This window comes from Salvelinus alpinus, chromosome 9, assembly GCF_045679555.1.
Source record: "Salvelinus alpinus chromosome 9, SLU_Salpinus.1, whole genome shotgun sequence".
In the NCBI taxonomy this organism is placed as follows: Eukaryota; Metazoa; Chordata; class Actinopteri; order Salmoniformes; family Salmonidae; genus Salvelinus; species Salvelinus alpinus.
The window spans coordinates 3,643,896-3,669,968 of NC_092094.1; the positions used below are offsets into that span (position 1 = coordinate 3,643,896).

Consider the following 26,073-nt stretch of genomic DNA (forward strand, 5'->3'; position numbering starts at 1 on the left):
ACGGGGAACACAAGTTATTATCATGTAATCATCTTGTCATGTTACCTTCTTGGTAATCATGTAGGCTAATGTTTCAGTTTGTAGTGGTTTTCTTTACCTTGGACATCATAGCTGCAACTGGCCTCAGTTGATGAGCAACGACTTGACAAAGAAAGAAGGAGGTTACAGTACTTTTCAAAGTCGAATAAGATATTAAGAGCTGTTTGTTATGAAGTACAAAACAATGTTATATGTTATATTCACAATAAGGTATTAACAGGTCAAATCACAATAAGGTATTAACAGGTCAAATCCCAATAAGGTATTAACAGGTCAAATCCCAATAAGGTATTAACAGGTCAAATCCCAATAAGGTATTAACAGGTCAAATCACAATCTTTGAAAAGCAAAATCAATGAAATGGTTGGTTAACCTCTTTGCAGGTGGACGATTGCCATTGCCTTATCTCACCAGAAATACAGGCTACCTTAAGGCTTATACCAACCATATTAAATCCTATGTAATGTAAATACAGTATCTATGTATATATCAAAATGTTGATCTGAAAACATACCAACTCTGACAGTTCTCCTTGGAAGGTATAACCTCTCCCTTGTTGTAATGAGTTCCATTTCCATCGTAGCAACCACAGTCCACGATACGGACACACTTCATGGTACTTTCTTCCAAATAAGGCGTGGCCGGAGGACATTTTGGATAGCAACCTTTAAGATATAAACAGTCAATTTAATCCAGGACACCTGCGCAGATTAGATCATCCTCATGGTATCTACTTCTAACACCAAAGCTGTAATGGATATGATATTTCTAGATTTGTATTTAGTTTTCAGTATAGATGGACAAGGGAGGGGGGAGTCATTACATATTTTATACTGTACATGTGTTGAACAACTTGGAATGTAAATAGTCTAAATCAAACGGCCAAACTGTTATGAAGGGATATTAGTTACCTTCCAGCGCAGGGATCTGACTGGAGCATGTTCCTGAGGGATTCTTGCAGGTCTTCATACAGGGGTATCCACACGGATTATAATGCCACTCACACTCACCAATAGGGTTGTAGAAATCACAGAACAGAGCTGGTGAAATTAAAAACATGTCACATTTTAACTTAACCAGGGTCCTAAAAGAGGATTGATTGAACAGTTACACATACAAATCATCAATTGGTATTTTGTCCCGATAGCAAAACAATCCCACCTATCCATCAATCAATTGTCCCACTCAAAGCAAATGACTCACGGCAGATATCTGGTGTTCTCCACTTGATACAAGCCCCTGCCTCGTTACAGGCCTGGGCGTAGGCTGCTACAGCTGTACAGAAACACTCGCAGTCTCCCCCAGTGTCACAGGCACACGAGTCCCTCACACAGGCATCATGGAATGGCGTGGGGTCCACCTTATAGGAAGATGTATTAATCCATCATTTATTTATTCAATGCATTGCCCAGCTTGTTGAAGAGACTACAGATGAACTATTGACAATGATTATTATTGGGTTGGATGGTTGACTTTATGTTTTTGATATCTGTTTAGTACTACTTTTGTTGTTGTCTTTTATGGTGACTTTGTGGACATTCACATGATTATTGACAAACCAATTGTATTAGAAAGATTGCCATGTACCATCATGCAACTCTGCTTGTCATTGTGTGACCTTATAGAAAACCTGTTAGCCTCAGACTTGTGCTCCAAAATGATCGGTTGTTATAAATTCCACCATATGACTGTTATTATGACCCTGAAGCTGTGAGGTAAATTAACTATTGTTGAAGCCTTAACCATATTCTTGTACTTATGCACTTCCACTTTGGCGGCGTTTACACAGGCAGTCCAATTCAGATCTTTTACCAATTCTTTTCATATTTAATACCTATCTGATCTTGTTCTTAATGTGTAAACAGCAAATTAAAAACACATGGAATCTGATCTTTACCACTTCCATTGTGGATCTCAATCCTGTTTCAAATCCTATTCTCCATGTGATCTCTTTCTGGATGCTCAGATCTGATGTTTTTTTTTTGCACATGACCTGCCATTACCATGACAACCTTCCATTACCATGACAACCACCCCAAATGTAAAGGACAGGAAATGAGCATTGCATCGGTGTGCTACTTCAGAGCCTACAACAGTGTGAAGGAACCAATCTGATATGGGCCACATGTAAAACTACGTGTGGACAGTCAGAAAAAAAGATTGGATATAAAAAGAAAATCAGATTTAGGTTGTTAGGAGATGTAAATACAACGTTTAAGGCCTAGATTCAATCCGTGTAATAGCGCGACTGAGCAAACAAATGCAGCGTTTACCATGAATGTGGTCTCCACAAACATGGAAATATAGCTTTTTAAAGGTGGATAGCCAAAAAGGGAATCTAGCCCTTTTAGAGTTGAGCCCTCAGTCTGCTGACTCACATCTCAGCTCCAGAGAGCTTACAGAGAGATATTTGATAAATAAGTATTCCGTTTTAATGATGCCAAAGACACGACACCACTCTATGGAAAGGGGAGACTCCTGTGAACAAGATGGTGACGGTAACCCACACAAACGAATGGAAGTATGGAGGGAGCTTTCTGCCAACAAAAATAAGGGGTTAAATATGTCCCCCAAATAAATGTATTCCTGAGCTTTCTTAAATCTCCTAAAAATACGACAGACACTTCAAAATCATATTCCTTATGATTTATTTTTGACTGTCTTTTTCGCCATTTATGAATGTGATGTTATGGCCTGTAGTAGTAAAGGCCAAATTCAATATTTTAAATGTTTTCTTTCTATATATATATTTTTGGAAAAAAAAGGGATCCTAAAATGTTAAATGAAATATCTAAATGATCAATAGTATGACTATCTTAACTTCTTATGGCTGGGGGGCAGTATTGAGTAGCTTGGATGAAAAGGTGCCCAGAGTAAACTGCCTGCTACTCAGGCTCAGAGGCTAAGATATGCATATTATTAGTAGATTTGGATAGAAAACACTCTGAAGTTTCTAAAACTGTTTGAATGATGTCTATAAGTATAACAGAACTAATATGGCAGGCAAAACTCTGAGAAAAAAATCCAACCATTAAGTGGGAAATCTGAGGTTTGTGGGTTTGCCTATCTAATATACAGTGGGATATTGGTCGCTTTGCACTTCCTAGGGCTTCCACTAGATGTCAACAGTCTTTAGAACCTTGTTTGATGCTTCTACTGTGAAGAATGAGGGAAGGAAAGCTCTTTGAGTCAGGTGTCTGGCACGAGCTGAACATGCTGCCACGTGAGAGCGACCTGCGTTCCATCGCATTTCTGAAGACAAAAGAATTCTCCGGTTGAAACATTATTGAAGATTTATGTTAAAAACATCCTAAAGATTGATTCTATACATCGTTTGACATCTTTTTACGACCTGTAATGGAATTGTTTGACTTTTCGTCTGACCTGCGCCTTATGAATGTGGATTACTGGACTGAACGCGCGATCAAAATGAAGGTATTTGGACATAAATGATGGACTATATCAAACAAAACAAACATTTATTGTGGAACTGGGATTCCTGGGAGTGCATTCTGATGAAGATCATCAAAGGTAAGTGAATATTTATAATGATATTTCTGACTTCTGTTGACTCCAAAACATGGCAGATATCTTTATGGCTTATTTGGGCTCTGAGCACTGTACTCAGATTATAGCATGGTGTGATTTTTCCGTAAAGTTTTTTGAAATCTGACACAGCGGTTGCATTAAGGAGAAGTTTATCTAAAGTTCCATGTTTAATACTTGTATCTTTTATCAATGTTTATGATGAGTATTTCTGTAAATTGATGTGGCTCTCTGCAAAATCACCGGATGTTTTGGAGGCAAAACATTACTGAACATAACGCACCAATGTAAACTAAGATTTTTGGATATAAATATGAACTTTATCGAACAAAACATGCATGTATTGTGTAACATGAAGTCCGATGACCTCCCCCCCCCCAACGGTTTAGACTTTTAAGAGAAAATATATTTTCACCAAATGTAAATATCAATGTAGCCAAGATACACAAGCGGTAGCCTCTGTTCATACAGCTTGTTTTAACCTGCCGACTGCATGTATCTGCTGTAGGCTCTATTGAATGTACCTGCTGTAGTCTCTATTGAATGTACCTGCTGTAGGCTCTATTGAATGTACCTGCTGTAGTGTCTATTTAATGTATCTGCTGTAGTCTCTATTTAATGTACCTGCTGTAGTCTCTATTGAATGTACCTGCTGTAGTCTCTATTTAATGTACCTGCTGTAGTCTCTATTGAATGTATAGGTTATGCAAATGAAAGTATTTATATGTGTGTCTTGTTGTCTTTGTTTATATCAGCTGCACTACGTCAACTTCCTAACAACTTTGGTTGGTATGGCAATAAAGTATTGAATCTATATTGACTAGTATCTGCTGTGTACTGTACCTGTGAGTGGCAGGCTGAGAAAACGTGACTGGTGATGATGCTGCAGCGTTTCTGAGACCACGACTTCCTGTAGGATCTTAAAGTGCATGGGTTTTCTATGACATCAGCGTTGGGGCAACTGGGTGACACTTTCCAGCTGTTCCCAAACTCCAGAGCTTCAACAACCACTTCCTGGTTTCTGGACGTGAAGTCGTTCTTTCCATTACCGTCGTAGTTTCCACACAGACCACACACTTGGCCCTGGAAGGATTTAAAAAAATAAATAATAATAACTTGAAGTAGCTAATGAAACATTTATAAAAATGGTATGCCAATGCAACTGCTAAACAAAGATACAGTGCAATCACTGGTTCAAAATGTCCTATTCTAGTCACTCACCTGGAAGGTAGAGCTGAGTTTGATGAACAGGCTATTCTTCTTATCCCACATGAGGATCAGGCCATTTTCAGCCTCAACAACAACATAGATACCGATAGAGTGGACCTGGTATGGCACGTCAACCCCCTTCTCTTGTTTGATCACTTTTACAGATTCATCTGCTAGTATGATTTCATTGCTCTGAAAGACAGAAACAGAAAGTGTTAATTGATAATGTAATACTAGTAGACAGCTTATACACTGTGGTGGTGCTGGGTTTTACACTGTGGTGGTGCTGTGTTTTACACTGTGGTGGTGCTGGGTATTACACTGTGGTGGTGCTGGGTTTTACACTGTGGTGGTGCTGGGATTTACACAGTGGTGGTGCTGGGATTTACACTATCCAGGGTTACACTGTGGTGATGCTGGGTTTTACACTGTGGTGGTGCTGGGATTTACACTGTGGTGGTGCTAGGTTTTACACTGTGGTGGTGCTGGGTTTTACACTGTGGTGGTGCTGAGTTTTACACTATCCATGTTTACACTGTGGTGGTGCTGGGATTTACACTATCCAGGGTTACACTGTGGTGGTGCTGGGTTTTACACTGTGGTGGTGCTGGGTTTTACACTGTGGTGGTGCTGGGTTTTACACTGTGGTGGTGCTGAGTTTTACACTATCCATGTTTACACTGTGGTGGTGCTGGGTTTTACACTATCCAGGTTTACACTGGGGTGGTGCTGGGTTTTACACTGTGGTGGTGCTGGGTTTTACACTATCCAGGGTTACACTGTGGTGGTGCTGAGTTTTACACTATCCAGGGTTACACTGGGGTGGTGCTGAGTTTTACACTATCCAGGGTTACACTGGGGTGGTGCTGGGTTTTACACTGTGGTGGTGCTGGGTTTTACACTGGGGTGGTGCTGGGTTTTGCACTATCCAGGGTTACACTGTGGTGGTGCTGAGTTTTACACTGTGGTGGTGTTGGGTTTTACACTGTGGTGGTGCTGGGTTTTACACTGTGGTGGTGCTGGGTTTTAAACTATCCAGGGTTACACTGTGGGGGTGTTGGATTTTACACTGTGGGGGTGCTGGATTTTACACTGTGGTGGTGCTGGATTTTACACTGTGGTGGTGCTGGGTTTTACACTATCCAGGGTTACACTGTGGTGGTGCTGGGTTTTACACTATCCAGGGTTACACTGTGGTGATGCTGGGTTTTACACTGTGGTGGTGCTGGATTTTACACTGTGGTGGTGCTGGGTTTTACACTGTGGTGGTGCTGGGTTTTACACTATCCAGGGTTACACTGTGGTGGTGCTGGGTTTTACACTGTTCAGGGTTACACTGTGGTGGTGCTGGGTTTTACACTGTGGTGGTGCTGGGTTTTACACTGTGGTGGTGCTGGGTTTTACGCTGTGGTGGTGCTGGGTGTTACACTATCCAGGGTACACTGTCATGGTGCTGGGTTTTACACTGTCCAGGGTTACACTGTGGTGGTGTTGGGTTTTACACTATTCAGTTTGTACACAGATACAACATGTCGATTTGAAATTCTACTGTCCAAAAACATAGATAACCCTAAACCCAAATACATAGGGGTGATTTTTGTGCTGCTTTCAAATCTGCCCAACAATAGTTCTAAGCAGACAATCTAGCAATCTGTCAATCTAGCGTGCTAACAAAACGCATGGGGGGGACGAGATCAGTGCATTACAGAGGTCAGCATGCAATTCCACTCACAGCCACCGGTGTCGACATTGAGTCAAATGTCCAGACTTGTCTATTGTACCTTTAATGCATGTATGAAGCCGTTTATGAACAGTAGTTCCTACCCCCAAGAAGAGCTTGATGGCCTTGGAACAGGTGGTGCCAGTGGTTCCACAGGGAATGTTCTCTGAGATCACTCTGAAGGTTCCGTTTGGATTGTTGCTGCAGTAGTCCTGCAGGATGTATTCAAATACACCATCAGAAAACCTTTGCCTCTTAGTTATTATTATTACGTCAACTTAATCATAATTAGAAAATATGTGCATCATACATAAAGTAGGGGTTTTAATAAAAATACAAATCAAATCATAAATACAAATGATTATTGCCCTACCTGAGTAAGAGTGTATTCACAATTTCCATTGAAAGTGAACCTTTCCTCGTCAAAAGTGATGAAATGCCCATCTCCATATATGGCACACATCCCATCACACTGCGTATTGGTACACTGCCATTTTCTGCCTTCGCAAGTGCTACAATGATGCAAACATAATCACATGGGGAGATTTTAGAAGGAAACATTTGACAAATCCAAAGAAGATGAAGAAGAAGAGGGGTAGAAGTTGACTTTACCAGGTATTGCAGTCTACTTTGAGCACATGTCCAGGTTGGTAGTAGACTCCATTGTGAGAACAGGGACATAGGTCTTCCTTGACGCATCCTCCGTTTCCATCAGACAGCAGACCATCAGGACATACACAGCCTGACATACACTCTGCACTGATCTATAACACACAATGAAATAGGGAAGGACTGACATGAATTTAAGTTGGACATTATGTGCCTGTATGTCCCTCCACCATCCAGGGTATAAGATGTGGACATTATGTTCCTGTATGTCCCTCCACCATCCAGGGTATAAGATGTGGACATTATGTTCCTGAATGTCCCTCCACCATCCAGGGTATAAGATGTGGACATTATGTGCATGTATGTCCCTCCACCATCCAGGGTATAAGATGTGGGCATTATGTTCCTGTATGTCCCTCCACCATCCAGGGTATAAGATGTGGACATTATGTTCCTGTATGTCCCTCCACCCTCCAGGGTATAAGATGTGGACATTATGTTCCTGTATGTCTCTCCCCCCTCCAGGTTATAAGATGTGGACATTATGTGACTGTATGGCTCTCCCCCCTCCAGGCTATAAGATGTGGACATTATGTTCCTGTATGTCCCTCCACCCTCCAGGGCATAAGATGTGGACATTATGTTCCTGTATGTCCCTCCACCCTCCAGGGCATAAGATGTGGACATTATGTTCCTGAATGTCCCTCCACCCTCCAGGGTATAAGATGTGGACATTATGTGTCAAATGGATCAATTGATCAAGTGTTTGAAAAGACACAAGGATCACTTTTAAATATGATCTCCTGATGTTCATGGAGATCAGGTTCTCTGTAAACGTTACAGATGTCTGCTCAAACAGAAACCCTCTAAAAAGTCAATCTCATCAGAGGATATCGTTTGGATCCTGGGTCTAGCTATGTCCAAGGTAATAAATAATTAGATCAATCTAATTACAAGGACATTGTCCTTGTATGTTTTTATTAAAACGTGTTGCAATATATGTTTTTAATAACGTGTTGTAAGGCATGTTTTTATTAACGTGTTGTAAGGTATGTTTTCATTAACGTGTTGTAAGGCATGTTTTTATTAACGTGTTGTAAGACGTGTTTTTATTAACGTGTTGTAAGGCGTGTTTTTATTAACGTGTTGTAAGGCATGTTTTCATTAACGTGTTGTAAGGCGTGTTTTTATTAACGTGTTGTAAGAAATGTTTTTATTAACGTGTTGAAGGGATGTTTTTATTAACGTGCTGTAAGGCATGTTTTTATTAACGTGTTGTAAGACATGTTTTTATTAACGTGTTGTAAGACATGTCCCATTGTAGACTTACACAGTGACTGTCCAGTGTTTGACAGCTCTTCTGGCACTCTGAGCCCTTGGCTCCGGGCCCTGCACTAGAACAGTTGAAGAAACCCATTGGTTCTTCACAGGCTGTAGGGAACAAAAGTAGGTTTTATAGGTTAGTAGGAACTAAAGTACAGAGTCTTGGTTGTGAAGTGATTTGCTGTATTTGTCAAATAAAGATGTGTTCTGAATTTCAGAGTACTCACATAGATGTTGTGGTTCTCCAGTACAGCTTAATTTCCCTTGTCTGCAAGAGCTGGGTGGTTAAGAGGGGTACAAGAGGAGGGGGTTAAGCATGGTTTAACATGCTTCTTGAAGTAAACCAAGACTTCAGAAGAAGACCGTCCATTTCTAAATATTTTAGTAGAGCCACAACAGAAAAGACCATCAGATTTTCAGAGATTTTCTTTCACACGCCAACCAAGTCCTCACCAAGTAGCCCCATAGATCCTGGTGACCTCTCCAGAGGGTACTACTGTGCCTCCATGGTAGCAGGTGCAGCGTGAGGCAGGGACACACTCTCCCTGGTCGTTCAGGTAGGTTCCCTCGGCACAGCCACAGCCGTCCACAGACACATGGTCTGACTGTTCAATTAAATTAAAAGTGTTTTATCCTTGAAGGGAAATTACTTTGGGCATATTTGCAACAACAACAACATCCACAACAACAAGAAGATACGCAACAACAACAAAACAGCAACAACAAGACAACAACAACATCCACATCCACAACAACATCCACAACAACAACAACAAGACAACAACAAGAAGATACACAACAACAACATACACAACAACAACACACACAACAATATACACAACAACAAGACAACAACCTTTTCTCAATAGGGGGGGCGCTGTTCTCACTTTGTATAAAATCGTTCCCAAATTTAACTGCCTCGTACTCAATTCTTGCTCGTACAATATGCATATTATTATTACTATTGGATAGAAAACACTCTCTAGTTTCTAAAACCGTTTGAATTATATCTGTGAGTAAAACAGAACTCATTTTGCAGCAAACTTCCTGTCAGGAAGTGAGAAATATGAAATCGGGGGCTCTGTTCCAGGGTCAGCCTATCAATTTGCATGGAATCTATGGGTCTACATGCACTGCATACGCCTTCCACTAGATGTCAGTAGGCAGTGAGAATTGGAATGGGGTGTATAGCTCTATCTGAGGCCGAACAAGAGCTCTTGGAACCGTGGGTGTAGTCTTTTCACCGTTCGTCTTGGTGCGACAAACAGACCTCAGGATTGCGTTCTGAAAGCTTTCGTTATAGGCGTTAGATATATCCGGCTCTGATTTTATTTGATATATGTGTTAAAAACATCTCCACTAGTTATATTAAACCGACTTATATCAGTTTATATAAGTTTATTCCGATTTTCGATATTTTCTTTGTTATGCGTTCTGGTGAGTTGGACACTTCCGCATGGCTATCGTTGGCTAGCGTTCTACAGATGAAGACGACATTCTACAACCGAACAACGATTATTCTGGACAAAGGACAACTTGTACAAGATTCTGATGGAAGCTCATCAAATAGTAGGAACGATTTATGATGTTTTCGTATTTCTGTCGAAAATGTTTAGACGTAGTTTGGGCGCTGATTTTGGGCGCTGTCTCGCTATAACGTAAGCTGTATGTCGTACTAAAGTTATTTTTAAAAATCTAACACAGCGGTTGCATTAAGAACTAGTGTATCTTTAATTTGCTGTCCAACATGTATTTTTTAGTAAAGCTTATGATTAGTTATTTGATTAGAATAGGTGCCTCTCCAAGATTTCTCCGGACAATATTTCTGCATTATCACTACGTATTCACCTTGTTCAACCACGATTTGTGCCGCTAAATATGCACATTTTCGAACAAACCATATATGTATTGTGTAATATGATGTTATAGGACTGTCATCTGATGAAGTTTATGAAGGTTAGTGAAATAATTAATATATTTTGCTGGTTTTGTCGCTATCGCTAGCGTTGCCTTGAATCAATGCTGTTGTGTGGTTGGATATTGTAGTAAGCTAATATAATGCTATATTGTGTTTTCGCTGTAAAACACTTAAAAAATCTGAAAGATTGGCTGGATTCACAAGATGTTTGTCTTTAATTTGCTGTACACCATGTATTTTTCATAAATGTTTTATGATGAGTATTTAGGTAATTCACGTTGGTCTCTGTAGTTATTCTAGCTGCTTTGGTGAGATTTTGTGATGGTGGCTGCAATGTAAAACTATGATTTATACCTGAAATATGCAAATTTTTCGAACAAAACATATGCTATACAATAAATATGTTATCAGACTGTCATCTGATGAAGTTGTTTCTTGGTTAGTGACAATTTATATCTTTATTTGGTCGAATTTGTGATAGCTACCTATGCGGTAAAAAAATGGTGAAAATATGCGGTTGAGTCTTTTGCTATGGTGGTTAGCTAATAGAAATACATATTGTGTTTTCCCTGTAAAACATTTTAAAAATCGGAAATGATGGCTGGATTCACAAGATGTGTATCTTTCATCTGGTGTCTTGGACTTGTGATTTCATGATATTTAGATGCTAGTATTTACTTGTGGCGCTATGCTAGGCTATGCTAGTAAGCTTTTTTACTGATGAGGGTGCTCCCGGATCCGGGATGAGTACTAAGTAGAAGTTAATCAAATGAATAATATTAATAATAATAGCAAACAAATATAATAGAAATGAGATGTCCATGTAAATGTACCTGGCAGGTAAAGTCTGTCTGGCTCAGTGAACGACAGGTGCGGTCACAGCTGGTCATGGTGTAGTCATAGACCATCGTGTCAGGGCAGCTAGAGGAGTACTTCCCTGTGGATGGGTGGTGATTCAACATTTAATTACATGTTTTGGGGAATTTTGTTTTTAAAATAGAGGGTAAATCCTGAACACCGTGGGTTAATAGGAGGGTAAACCCTTGACACCGTGGGTAAATAGGAGGGTAAACCCTGAACACCGTGGGTAAATAGGAGGGTAAACCCTGGACACCGTGGGTAAATAGGAGGGGAAACCCTGAACACTGTGGGTAAATAGGAGGGTAAACCCTGGACACTGTGGGTTAATAGGAGGGTAAACCCTGGACACTGTGGGTTAATAGGAGGGTAAACCCTGGATACCGTGGGTTAATAGGAGGGTAAACCCTGAACACTGTGGGTTAATAGGAGGGTAAACCCTGGACACCGTGGGTAAATAGGAGGGTAAACCCTGGACACCGTGGGTTAATAGGAGGGGAAACCCTGATCACCGTGGGTTAATAGGAGGGTAAACCCTGGACACCGTGGGTTAATAGGAGGGGAAACCCTTCATTAATTAATCAATAAATTCAGTATCTCTGATGTTTATCTTACCACAGGTGGTTTTTCTCCATCCACTGAGCAGGATGCCTGCAGCAGCACATGCATGGACGTAGGAGGAGACCGCAGCACACATGCACTCCTCACTCCTCTCACAGTTACAGCTGTCATACATGCAGATCTATAGGGAGAGAAGAAGAAACAGAAGAAGAAGAACGTTCAGTTATGAGATGTGTTAATGAAGAAAACTACTGTTTTCTGAAATCACACACAAGCACAGGACAATAGTATTATAAAAATCTGATTAGATGTTTTGAGATATTTTTATTAAAATTTGATAATTTTGATATAGAACTTCTTAAACGATCGTTTAAAAAAATATATATTCTTAGAATTTTGAGATAAGGCTGTAATTAAAAAGCATTTGACAAATTAAAATTTCGTACTTACTTCCTTGTAGTAATTTGGGTTGACCTCAGTGTGGCATTGGGAAAATATTCCTTCACGATCTGACAGCATCGAGCACCAGTGCTTGGCATATCTCTCTGTAAAACATATGAGATATTAACAACATTTCACAAATAAACAAAGAGGTTTTATCTAGGCTTTACTGTGCATCTCAGTAGACATACGTCAGTGTAATCCCCAAGAAGTATTCCAAGGCTCTGATAAAGGCTCTCTATGCCGAAACATAATGAAACAATTTAAATGGTTAGTTAGAAAATATACTCAGATCTATGCACAGCGTGATCCCTTTTCTACTACTAGTAAGGAATAGTTTTGTTATTATCAAATCCCTCAGTCGGGCAACTGATTCCCTTTTTGTTCAAGCTGGGCTGAAGTGCGGTTGGGTATTGTTTCATTAGACCAGGGGTTCGCAAACTTTTTGTCCCACGACCCCATTTAGAAAATTCTCGCGAAGGCAACCATGTGAAAAAAATATGTAATTAACAGACAGTGTTAACCTTTTTATTTGAGGCTATGATGGCAGTCAATTGAAAAACATGAACAGTATTTCTGATTGTCTTCTCAACTCAAAACACGACATCTGTGGCATTGTGTTTTGTCACAAAACCTCACATTTTCGAGTGGCCTTTTTTTACCCTAGCACAAAGGTGCACATGTGTAATTGTCATGCAGTTCAATCAGCTTCTTGATCTGCCATACCTGTCAGATGGATGGATTATCTTGGCAAAGGAGAATTGCTCACTAAAAGGGATGTAAATAAATTTGTGCACAAAATTTGAGAGAAATTAGCTTTTTGTGCGTATTGAAAATGTCTGGGATCTTTTATTTCAGCTCTTGAAACATGGGACCAACACTTTACATGTTGCGTTTATATTTTGATCACTGTGTATATTTTTTGCTTATGGTAGAGAAATTAACATTTAAATATCTGACTACGGCTCTGGTGGATCCTGCAGTCAGCATGCCAATTAACATAACATGTCCTTGTATGTTTTTATTAAAATGTGTTGCAATATATATGTTTTTATTGGGTATTATTGGGTATTTTGTAAATGCAAAATGCTAACAAACAGGGATGTAAACAAATTTGTAAATATATTTTTTGGTATTTTGGAAATTCGCCCGTGACCCCATTTTCATATAAAGTGACCCCACATGGGGTCGTGACCACAAGTTTGAGAACCGCTGCAAAAGACATATGTTAGTGTTTTTAAAGTAGTTGAAGGAGTACCGTTCTCTACACTCAGACTGCATGGGATCTCAAAGCTCTGTGCCACATCAGGACAGCTTGCTTTGTTCTTCCACGTGTTGGCGAACGTCACAGCGGTTCCTTCCACCAGTCCATTGATGGTTCTGAAGTCGTCAGCTTGGACGCTGTTAAAGTCTCCACAAAGACCTGGATAAGAGGTACAAAACATTACAACAGGTGGTTTGAACTAACAATGACTAAAGATGCAATGCATCAAGTATCATTAGTTTACTAATAATTGTTTCAGGTGAGGTTTGACCGAACCCCTCAAACAACTAGTGACACACGTTACATTAACAATAGTTTGATAACAAATCATCTTTTATAATAATAATGCATGAGATTTATATAGCGCTTTTCAAAGACCCAAAGACGCTCATCTTTCCACAAAGACGTTAACCTTTTGTCAATAGGGGGAGCTGTTAGCATTATTTTTTTTTTTACATTTCCAAATTAAACTGCCTCGTACTCAATTCTTGATCGTACAATATGCATATTATTGTTATTATTGGATAGAAAACAGTCTATAGTTTCTATAGGAGTTGAAATTTTGTCTCTGAGTGGTACAGAACAATTTCTACAGCACTTTTCATGACAGGGTTCAGATTTCAGAAATTTTTACCTCTGATCTGGGGTCTGTTTTTAAGGCGACAGTGAATGCTATGAAGAAACCGACACTGCCTACGTCTTCCTCTGGGTGTCTGTACGTCATCACGTTTTCAATGGAATCGATGGGACGTTCACAGCCATTATAAAAGACGAAAATGTACAGAGACCACCCTTTCTCAACGTGCGCCTGAAGCGTAAAGGACATCGGACCTGCCTCGTTCCAAATCGTTTTCTAACCAGCAGTATTTCTCCGGTCATGTTTTCAGTCGTTATAGTTGTTAAAAACATCATAATGTAGTGAATTTTAACCGTTTTATATCAATTTATATCCGTTTAGTGCGATTTTGAGGAATTTCTTTGTCGTGCACTCTGAAAGTTTGGACACGCTTTAGGGTGTCGGTCGTTGGTGATGGACATTTCGAAGGACAGAGGACATCTATCGACCAAAAGACGTTTATAACATAGAAAGGATACATTGCCCAAGAATATGATGGAAGATCAGCTCAAAGTAAGCAATATTTAATATGATAAACCGTGTTTCTGTCGAAATATTTTAAACGCATATATCGCCATTTTGTTTGGTATAGCTTCACTTGGCCAACCCTGTATTGAAAAGTAAGGATAATTTTAAAAATGTAAATCAGCGGTTGCATTAAGAACTAATTTGTCTTTCGATTCCTGTCAACCCTGTATTTTTTAGTCAAGTATATGATTAGCTTTTAATTAAACTAGATCACTCTGATAGATGACGTCAGACATATTGAGGCTTGATTTCCTAGTATTTTCATTGTGTAACCACGGTTTTGTATGGCTAAATATGCACCTTTTCGAACAAACTGTATATGTATGTTGTAAAATGATGTTACAGGAGTGTCATCGGAAGAATTCTGAGAAGGTTAGTGAAAAAATTAATATCTTTTGGCGGTGGTTACGTTATAGCGCTCTTTGGCTGGAATCGATGCTCTGGTAACGTTGGAACATGTAGTATGCTAACTTATCGATTTATTGTGTTTTCGCTGAAAAACGCTTAGAAAATCTGAAATATGGTCTGAAATCACAAGAACTGGGTCTTTCCATTGCTATGCTTTGTCTATTCTTATGAAATGTTTTATGATGAGTAAATTGGTCATACACGTTGCTCTATCTAGTAATTCTAGTGGATTTGTGATGGTCGGTGCAATTGTAAACTGTGATTTCTACCTGAAATATGCACTTTTTTCTAACAAAAACTATCCTATACCATGAATATGTTATCAGACTGTCATCTGATGGTTTTTTTTATAGGTTATTGGCTATCAATATCTTAGTTGAGCCGAATTGGTGATAGCACCCGAAGGAGTAAGAAACTGATGGAGTTAGAATAGTGGTGTATTTTGCTAACGTGTTTAGCTAATAGATTTACATATTTTGTCTTCCCTGTAAAACATTTTAAAAATCTGAAATGGTGGCTTTATTCACAAGATCTGTATCTTTCATCTGGTGTCTTGGACTTGTGATTTAATGATATTTAGATGCTACTATCTACTTCTGAAGCTATGCTATCTATGCTAATCAGTGTGTGGGGGGTGGGGGGTGCTCCCGGATCCGGGTTTCTGAGGCAGTAAAAGTTAAATGAACAGAGAGAAACATACCCTGGGTGTTGTCTTTGTGTGAACTGCTAGCTACGATGTAGACCTGCATTGTAGGTGTTAGCTGCACCTCTAGACGGAGCCCATAAGAGGTTTGCACAACGATGTAGAACGTAGAGGGCTGAAAGATCCTTACATCCGCTGTGGAAAATATACACAAGTTCAGGTCACAATCTGGTTTACCATTAACTTTTAGCTCCCACTTCCCCATTGTGGGATGCTTATGGTGTTACACGCTGCTAGACAAGGAGAGAAAGACGAAGAAAAGAGACAACTTCTGGTACAGTACGTACTGCATGGGAAGGGTTTCAAACATACGTTTATACTGATTAATGACTACAAACAATTAGACAGATATCACATTTCTGTATCCCTTTTCTCAAGCAGCCATCAATCAGTCACTCACCCATGAAAAGCGGCAACTGAGAAAACATCTTGTTGACATAGACCCTTCCACTGGCCTCGATGACGATCATCTGCAAGTGATCAAATTACAACTTGAATAAATGACACTCCCCTGGTGATAAGGAGTGTGGAACAGGGTTGGAGTCAATTCCAGTCGATTCAGAAAGTTAACCTAATTATTCCAAATGTTCCTCACTGAAAAACAATGAAGAGCATTGGAATTGGAATTCAGTGGACTGCCTGAATTGACTGGAATTTAAATGCAATTTACTCCAACCCTGAAGTGGTGATATGAGTCACTGGTAGCAGCAGAAGTCTCAACATTGAGCTTTTTCCCCCTGAACATACACAACATGGTTTGATGTTGATATATTTTAATACGACACTATCATGTGGGTGTGTCACTGCAGAAAGGCTAACTTACCATGGACTCTGGAGTCACCAGGGATACAGATCTTAGGCAGGTCTCAATGTCCGTCTTCCCACATTTCACTATGTCACCCAGGACTGTGAAAGCAGTCTCGTTGGTTTGCTGGGGACAATTGGTACAAGGTATGACAGTAAAGTTAAGGTATGACAGTAAGGTTAAGGGAACACATATTTTGTAACACACTACTTACTACTTGCCTACTTTCGGTTCTAGGGAACTACAGTTCCTTCAGGAAGTATTCACACCCCTTGACTTATTGCACATGTTGTTGTGTTACAGCCTGCATTTTAAATGGATTAAATATTGTTTTTCAAACAATAACGTTGAAAACATCGTGAAAACATGTTTTTAGAAACGTTTGATAATTTATTGAAAATGAAATACAGAAATATCTTATTTACATTAGTATTCACACCCCTGAGTCAATACATGTTAGAATCACCTTTGGCAGCGATTACAGCTGTGAGTGCTTCTGAGTAAGTTGCTAAGAGCTTTGCACACCTGGATTGTACAATATTTGCAATTTTTTATTTTTGTACATTCTTCAAGTTCTGTCAAGTTGGATGTTGATCATTGATAGACAGCCATTTTCAAGTCTTGCCATAGATTTTAAACTAATTTAAGTCAAAACTGTAAATTGGCCACTAAGGAACATTCAATGTCATCTTGGTAAGCAACTCCAGTGTATATTTGGCCATGTGTTTTAGGTTACCGTCCAGCTGAATGGTGAATTTGTCTCCCAGTGTCTGATGGAAAGCAGACTGAACCAGGTTTTCCTCTAGGATTGTTCCTGTGCTTAGCTCCATTCTGTTTACCTTTTATACTGAAAATCTTCCCAGTCCTTAACGGTTACAAGCATACCCATAACATGATGCAGCCATAACATGGTACAGTCACCACTATGCTTGAAAATATGAATTAGTAATTAGTTTGCCACTGTCTTTTGCAGTATTACTTTAGTGCCTTGTTGCAAACAGGATGCATGTTTTGGAATGTTTTTATGCTGTACAGGATTCCTTCTTTTCACTTGTCAATTAGGTTAGTATTGTGGAGTAACTACAATGTTGTTGATCCATCCTTAGTTTTACTCCTTTCACAGCCATTAAACTCTGTAACTGTTTCAAAGTAACCATTGGCTTCATGGTGAAATCCCTGAGTGGTTTCCTTCCTCTCCGGCAACTGAGTTAGGAAGGACACCTGTATCTTTGTAGTGACTGGGTGTATTGATACACAATCCAAAGTGTAATTAATAACTTCACCATGCTCAAAGGGATATTCAATGTCTGCTTTTTAATTTGTACACATCTACCAATAGGTGCCCTTCTTTGCAAGGCATTGGAAAACCTCCCTGGTCTTTGTGGTTGAATCTGTGTTTGACATTCACTGCTAGACTGAAGGACCTTACAGATAATTGTATGTTTGGGGTACAGAGATGAGGTAGTCATTCAAAAATCAAGTTAAACACTATTATTGGACATAGAGTGAGTCAATGCAACGTATTATGTGAATTGTTAAGCAAATGTTTACTCCTGAACTTATTTAGGCTTGCCATAACAAACAATACTTATTGATTCAACATTTCAGATTTTTATTTTAAATAAATTTGTTTAATTTTGAAAAAAATATATATGACTATGGCATTATGGGATATTGTGTGTAGGCCAGTAACCCCCCCCCCCTAAAATCACTATTTAATACACTTTAAATTCAGGCTGTTACACAACAAAATGTTGGAAAATTTAAGGGGCGTGAATACCTTCTGAAGGCACTATATATTATGGTTCAACTTGATTGAAAAGTATTTATGAGATTAATATGGATAGTGATAGCAATGGTATGTATAAGCACCTCCAATGCAAGTGGCTGCCAGCTGTCAGCCGCAATCTATGCCGGATGTGGCCCGTTCGTGGGCCAGTACATGTTCGCTAGCGAGTTAGGAGTTAAATCTACTAAACATACAGTATGCGTCAGCATGGAGTCATATTAGTGCCAAATGACATGGAATCTGAATTGAATCACTTTGAATTTGTATGAAGAAATCACATTTTTGTTCAATATTTCTGTTGGCACTAATATCACTCCATACAGTAGGTTAGATCCCTACCTTGGACAGGACATATGAGCAGTCTCCATACAGTAGGTTAGATCCCTACCTTGGACAGGACATATGAGCAGTCTCCATACAGTAGGTTAGATCCCTACCTTGGACAGGACATATGAGCAGTCTCCATACAGTAGGTTAGATCCCTACCTTGGACAGGACATATGAGCAGTCTCCATACAGTAGGTTAGATCCCTACCTTGGACAGGACATATGAGCAGTCTCCAGACAGTAGGTTAGATCCCTACCTTGGACAGGACATATGAGCAGTCTCCATACAGTAGGTTAGATCCCTACCTTGGACAGGACATATGAGCAGTCTCCATACAGTAGGTTAGATCCCTACCTTGGACAGGACATATGAGCAGTCTCCAGACAGTAGGTTAGATCCCTACCTTGGACAGGACATATGAGTAGTCTCCATACAGTAGGTTAGATCCCTACCTTGGACAGGACATATGAGCAGTCTCCAGACAGTAGGTTAGATCCCTACCTTGGACAGGACATATGAGCAGTCTCCATACAGTAGGTTAGATCCCTACCTTGGACAGGACATATGAGCAGTCTCCATGGAAGGTGTAGGCTTTCCCATCGTAAGTGGTGATGTGGGAACCTCCCACTATGGAGCAGGTAGCTGGGCAATCTAGATCCATACAACTCCACTGACCTTGGATACAGGTACTAACGGAGAGAGACATTCAGTTTAGCCTCAACACATCCGGATCAACACACACAATATTTCAGTGTATATAAACGCAATGCAGCTCTTACCATTTATGGCATGTTCTTGAGAATGATTGTCCAGGCTGGTAAGATTGTCCGTTGTGGAGACAAGAGCATTGGTTCACAGCTACACAGCCAGTCTGAGTGATGTCATCAAACACGGTTCCTATGAGAAAGACATTTAGCCAGCTGATCCCATGAATTACATTCAATACATTACATTTAGCCAACTGATCCCATGAATTACATTCAATACATTACATTTAGCCAGCTGATCCCATGAATTACATTCAATACATTACATTCAGTCAGCTGATCCCATGAATTACATTGAATACATTTAGCCAGCTGATCCCGTGAATTACATTCAATACATTCAGTCAGCTGATCCCATGAATTACATTCAATACATTACATTCAGTCAGCTGATCCCATGACTTACATTCAAAACATTACATTTAGGTCACCTGGTTCCATAATAACATTCATTACATTTAGTCAGCTGATCCCATAAATGACATTCAATTAATTTAGTCCTTCCTTATCTCATAAAATACATTGATCCATGTAGTTCAGTATCTTAATTACTACGGTACATCTGTTGCAGAACTTTTGTTTAAGTAATGAAATCTCCAGTCCTACAGTAAGGCTACTCTTCCAATCTATGTAACCTTTTCCTGGTTTAAATAGCCACATAACCAATATGAGTTTTAATACAGTCTTCCTGGTTTAAAATCCAGGGATGTGGACTCCAGTCATATTGCAACTTGAGACTTGACAAAAAGTAAAACACTTCCCACTAGACTTCGACTTGAGCATCTACGACTCGTGATTTAACTTGGACTTGAGCTGTATGACTCGATGTGTCATCTTGCGCATGTAAACCTATCTGGTATTTTAAATCAGAGTGCTGCAGGTTCTGTGCATTTTGTTCTGTGTCTTGACCAATCAGATTTACGGAAATCACAGGTTGCGCACGCTGGGCGCAATCACATAATCTATCAAAACGCGCTCTGCTCCACTTTCCTCCGGTATGTATTTAGTAAACATGATAACACATCACTCCCTACATACCCAAGCAAGAACTCTTCACGGAAATGTTTCAGCAGCCTACACTTAAACTGTATGGGAAGAAAACTAGAGGATTTCTCAGTCTGACTATGTTACTGATAACAACCGCAGCCTGGAGCTGTATAGTCTACAGCCAATGCGCCCTGTCCCCTCTGGCCCTCTGGCCAGGGTAAACCACATGGTAATGTTGTGCAGCCTATTTATAGTGCATTTATTTGTTTTAAGAGAAAATGTCTAGGTTATATTCAAACTTGGTCTGGCTGGCTGGCTGGCTAGGCTACCTTGACCTTTTCAATCCAAAAGGATTAAATGAAATGAATCAAACACAATACTGATTACATAAATATACTGTGTGAGTTACTTTTTAATTGCAGGGTTAGGGTTGGGAATTGCAGTTGTAGGCCTATATGATGCTAACCTGCATAAAGCAAGCTCAGCCCTGTGAGTTCTGTTGTCCAATCGCTGTGGTTGTGTCTATGTACAGGAAAGTTGTTTTAAAATATATTTCATATTAATTGCAAGGTTGCTTCAGTTTGACAGGGTTTTCATCCTCCCGAAGGCCAGGAGTTTTTCCAGAATTTCTTTAAAACCATGTGACCTGTTTAGAAAATATATACCTGTATACCTAGGCGGCAGGTAGCCTATTGGTTAAGAGCATTGGGCTAGTAACTGAAAGGTCAATGGTTTGAATCCCTGACCTGATCAGGTGAACATTTTGTCAATGTGCCTTTGAGCAAGGCTCTTACCCTAACTGTTCCTGTAAGTCGCTCTGGATAAGAGCATCTGCTAAAAATGTAAATCTGGTCCAACTCCCATCATTGCCCATATAAATACCTTTTCACAACTACTAATTAATCATATAATGTTATACTCAGCTACTTTAAAATAGTTATATAGCTGACATATGATGTTGTACTCAGCTACTTTAAAATAGTTACATAGCTGACATTTAATGTTGTACTCAGCTACTTTAAAATAGTTATATAGCTGACATATGATGTTATACTCAGCTACTTTAAAATAGTTATATAGCTGACATATGATGTTGTACTCAGCTACTTTAAGATAGTTACATAGCTGACATATGATGTTGTATTCAGCTACTTTAAAATAGTTATATAGCTGACATATGATGTTGTACTCAGCTACTTTAAAATAGTTATATAGCTGACATATGATGTTGTACTCAGCTACTTTAAGATAGTTACATAGCTGACATATGATGTTGTATTCAGCTACTTTAAAATAGTTACATAGGTACATATGATGTTGTACTCAGCTACTTTAAAATAGTTATAAAGCTGACATATGATGTTGTATTCAGCTACTTTAAAATAGTTATTATGCTGACATATGATGTTGTACTCAGCTACTTTAAAATAGTTACATAGCTGACATATAATGTTGTACTCAGCTACTTTAAAATAGTTACATAGGTGACATATGATGTTGTATTCAGTAAATGAGTGCATGTACCAGCAGGACAGAAGCATCCGTCGGTGCAGTGTTCCTCACAATGCTGGTTCCTCTTTGGGTTGGAGCAGGTATCAGTGCAGGGACTACCACACTCCTGGTACTGCATGCTTAAAGGACACGTCTTCACTGCTCAACACAGACAAATAACCCTGGTCACAAATCTGTTTCTGAGTCTTCATTACTTCACAAGTTCACGTATTCTTCTATTGACATCATTGCAATTGAAAATCTGGATTTGCTCCTCAGTTTTCAGTCACATAAATGTAAATACTAGCATGTCAAAGAAGAAGACACTGTCGATTACCTAAGGCAAAGCATTATTGCATGTCAAAAGTGTTTACTTTGAGGTACAACATAACTGTGGCTGAGGATTGTTTTTGTACCTACATCCAATCTACCAACAGAGCAATACAAACAAACCATCCAAAATAAAACAAAAAGGATATGCAAAACAGTGATGCAAAAAAGATTCCCTTACAGCAGAAGTGGTCGGTCTTCCACTCTTGGGGTTTCCCCCCTGCGTGAGCACACTGGCGGGAGTACTCTGACATGGTGGGGCAGGCACAGCTGGCACTGCTGCTGCTGTTGCCACAGTGACACACGTCTTCTGCACAGGCCTTGATGAAGGAGTCTGTGGCAATCAGGTCCTTACAGCTACTGAAGGCAAGATTGGTGAGAAGCTGCTCACAAAGTTTGGTCTGAAAGGATGAAGAAGAAGAATTACTAGAGGCAACAGAGGGATTATATACTGATCAAATGTCAGCAATGATGATGTTGATATTAATATTTTAAACTAACAATCATGTTTAAATGTAATGAATAAGAAATGTTAAATGTTCAGCTCAGCTCTAATCTTGTAAGTACCTGGTCTTCACACTGCTCAGTGTGACCAGGGATTTCTGTACAGGTCTCAGTTGGGCCATTCATCTTCCAAATATCTCCATAGTCGATTGTCTTCAGATAATCACCTGTGGATGAATAAACAGTTTCGTTTTACCAGTTTCATTCCCCTTACAAACAGTCTCTCTGTCATCATGTGTTTTGTGTTTTTGTTAACCCTTTCATATAATGGTACCTAGAAATATACTTTATAACCCCTTCCTAACCCATAGATTGAACCCACACATTCATAAACAGAACAGGAGCGTAATCCGCCCCTCTAAGACATTTGGTGGTTTTGTTTACCATTCCTAATGAACTCGTCGTAAATCTGGACTCCGTTGAAGTCTCCACACAGCCCACAAGTCTGATTCTGGAACTTTGAGTCCAGCTCCACCTATAACACCAATGGAAGACGACTGAGGGTTAATGCATTGCAAGCTAGCTGTTGAAGTGCCTACAGCAGTTCATATATACCTACATTTCACATACAGCTAGCTGTTGAAGTGCCTACAGCAGTTCATATATACCTACATTTTACATACAGCTAGCTGTTGAAGTGCCTACAGCAGTTCATATATACCTACATTTTACATACAGCTAGCTGTTGAAGTGCCTACAGCAGTTCATATATACGTACATTTTACATACAGCTAGCTGGCCATGCACATACAGCAGTTCATATATACGTACATTTCACATACAGCTAGCTGTTGAAGCACTTACAGCAGTTCATATATACGTACATTTCACATACAGCTAGCTGTTGAAGCACCTACAGCAGTTCATATATACTGACATTTCAGAGGTTTCAACTGTTCTCGCCTGGGTACCAGTCTGTTTATGGTAACATTCCACTCCTTGTTCTAGCCTGGGTACCAGTCTGTTTATGGTAACATTCCACTCCTTGCTCTAGCCTGGGTACCAGTTTGTTTATGCTAACATTCCACTCCTTGTTCTAGCCTGGGTACCAGTTTGTTTATGCTAACATTCCACTCCTTGTTCTAGCCTGGGTACCAGTCTCTTTAGGCTAACATTCCACTCCTTGTACCTGTGGTACAAGCATTTCACTACTTCCACAATAACATCTGCTAAATATGTGTATGCGACCAATAGAATTTGATTTGATATAGCTATGTTTGGCATATGACACTGAGTACAAGAAGTGGGATGTTAGCACAAAACAGGCACTGTACTTCAGGTTAGGTATGTACAGATAGGATCAATACAGAGCATTAGGCTACCTAAAAAAAATACAAAATTGTGCACAGAACTTTGCTAATATTGTTTAATGTTTAATGTACTGTATACCCAAGTGGTTATTCATTAAAGTGAATTATGTGGATTAGGGATCATGTCTACAATATATCTACAATAGGTTTCACTGTAGTTTTATTCTGGTCTGATATGAAATGGATAGGATCTGAACAACAATACCAAATACATTCACTGTATGAATCTTCACAACTATTTGTTTCTCCCTTTTAATAATCAGGATTCTATTTTCTGTTGGTTTGTGTTCTATAAACATCTGACAGGGGGAGGTGTCTTACAATCCCCTCTGACTTTACCTCTACTGCACATGTACTCTTCCCTTTAAAACCTTTTAAACTCTCATCATGTTGTTAAAACCTTTTAAACTCTCATCATGTTGTTAAAACCTTTTAAACTCTCATCGTGTTGTTAAAATCTTTTAAACTCTCATCGTGTTGTTTTCTATTTTCTTGCGTGCATTTAAAAAAAATGAATAAAATGAAGCATCATATTTGTTATGTTTTGGTCATTAAATTGAATGTGAGTTGTCTAAAAACTGGTCCGTCTGCTTTGCAAGTTAGTTTAAGTCTGAGGTTATGATGTCTGAGTACACTGGGATTATTTATGTACACACGAAGGGGAACGATGATACATACAGTATTTACTCAGTACAATGTCAATAGATATTGAGACAATATTGTGACTTCTGATCAAATCAAACTCTGTGAAGTGATTAAACTAATAAGTTCTTCCATACTGGCCCCCCAAATGGCACCCTATTTCCTATATAGGCCTATATAAAAGTAGTGCACACAAAGTAGTGCACTATAAAGGGAATAGGGTGCCATTTAGGACAACCTTTTTCTGAGTTTTTTCACTGAAGCCTAGATGATGAAAAGGGTTGTTGGAGGAAGTAGATTGGCCCACATCCTTGATTGGAGCAAAGCCTATTGTAATGTCACTTCACCTGCCATTCTGTGGCCCTACTAAAGAGACCACAACTGTTTGTATGATCATTAGACTGAAAAAATCTACTTTTAATGTAAGAATGTTGTATGTAACCGTGCAGAAATATAACCCAGGAGGTAGATTGATGATTGGGCTGCCCTGTCCCATTAGAGGTTAACACTCTGTTCCCACTCTTATCCCAACAGTTCCTCTAACACTGATGTTCCCACTCTTATCCCAACAGTTCCTCTAACACTGATGTTCCCACTCTTATCCCAACAGTTCCTCTAACACTGATGTTCCCACTCTTATCCCAACAGTTCCTCTAACACTGATGTTCCCACTCTTATCCCAACAGTTCCTCTAACACTGATGTTCCCACTCTTATCCCAACAGTTCCTCTAACACTGATGTTCCCACTCTTATCCCAACAGTTCCACTAACACTGATGTTCCCACTCTTATCCCAACAGTTCCTCTAACACTGATGTTCCCACTCTTATCCCAACAGTTCCTCTAACACTGATGTTCCCACTCTTATCCCAACAGTTCCTCTAACACTGATGTTCCCACTCTTATCCCAACAGTTCCTCTAACACTGATGTTCCCACTCTTATCCCAACAGTTCCTCTAACACTGATGTTCCCACTCTTATCCCAACAGTTCCTCTAACACTGATGTTCCCACTCTTATCCCAACAGTTCCTCTAACACTGATGTTCCCACTCTTATCCCAACAGTTCCTCTAACACTGATGTTCCCACTCTTATCCCAACAGTTCCACTAACACTGATGTTCCCACTCTTATCCCAACAGTTCCTCTAACACTGATGTTCCCACTCTTATCCCAACAGTTCCTCTAACACTGATGTTCCCACTCTTATCCCAACAGTTCCTCTAACACTGATGTTCCCACTCTTACCCCAACAGTTCCTCTAACACTGATGTTCCCACTCTTATCCCAACAGTTCCTCTAACACTGATGTTCCCACTCTTATCCCAACAGTTCCTCTAACACTGATGTTCCCACTCTTATCCCAACAGTTCCTCT

General features: G+C 39.6%; 1 protein-coding gene across 2 annotated transcripts in view; it reads right to left on the bottom strand.

Moving 5' to 3' along the window:
• Positions 1-26,073, bottom strand: part of LOC139584166 (mucin-5B-like) — a 41,314-nt gene that overhangs the window by 12,382 nt on the left and 2,859 nt on the right. Inside the window, exons 6-30 of one of the 2 annotated variants that reach the window (XM_071415708.1) lie at positions 23,129-23,219; positions 22,808-22,911; positions 22,422-22,641; positions 21,944-22,069; positions 19,445-19,562; positions 19,216-19,354; positions 16,567-16,674; positions 16,144-16,213; positions 15,741-15,878; positions 13,483-13,647; positions 12,234-12,328; positions 11,838-11,964; positions 11,198-11,301; positions 8,900-9,051; positions 8,674-8,723; positions 8,454-8,554; positions 7,127-7,278; positions 6,888-7,026; positions 6,619-6,726; positions 4,807-4,986; positions 4,429-4,668; positions 1,243-1,399; positions 951-1,079; positions 554-704; positions 98-141 (exon numbers count right to left, since the gene is read on the bottom strand). In XM_071415708.1, the coding sequence (XP_071271809.1) occupies positions 98-141; positions 554-704; positions 951-1,079; positions 1,243-1,399; positions 4,429-4,668; positions 4,807-4,986; positions 6,619-6,726; positions 6,888-7,026; positions 7,127-7,278; positions 8,454-8,554; positions 8,674-8,723; positions 8,900-9,051; positions 11,198-11,301; positions 11,838-11,964; positions 12,234-12,328; positions 13,483-13,647; positions 15,741-15,878; positions 16,144-16,213; positions 16,567-16,674; positions 19,216-19,354; positions 19,445-19,562; positions 21,944-22,069; positions 22,422-22,641; positions 22,808-22,911; positions 23,129-23,219 (3,208 nt within the window). Of the gene's footprint in view, positions 1-97; positions 142-553; positions 705-950; positions 1,080-1,242; positions 1,400-4,428; positions 4,669-4,806; positions 4,987-6,618; positions 6,727-6,887; positions 7,027-7,126; positions 7,279-8,453; positions 8,555-8,673; positions 8,724-8,899; positions 9,052-11,197; positions 11,302-11,837; positions 11,965-12,233; positions 12,329-13,482; positions 13,648-15,740; positions 15,879-16,143; positions 16,214-16,566; positions 16,675-18,676; positions 18,692-19,215; positions 19,355-19,444; positions 19,563-21,943; positions 22,070-22,421; positions 22,642-22,807; positions 22,912-23,128; positions 23,220-26,073 lie in introns of those variants that run through there. The other variant, XM_071415709.1, reaches the window with a different exon arrangement.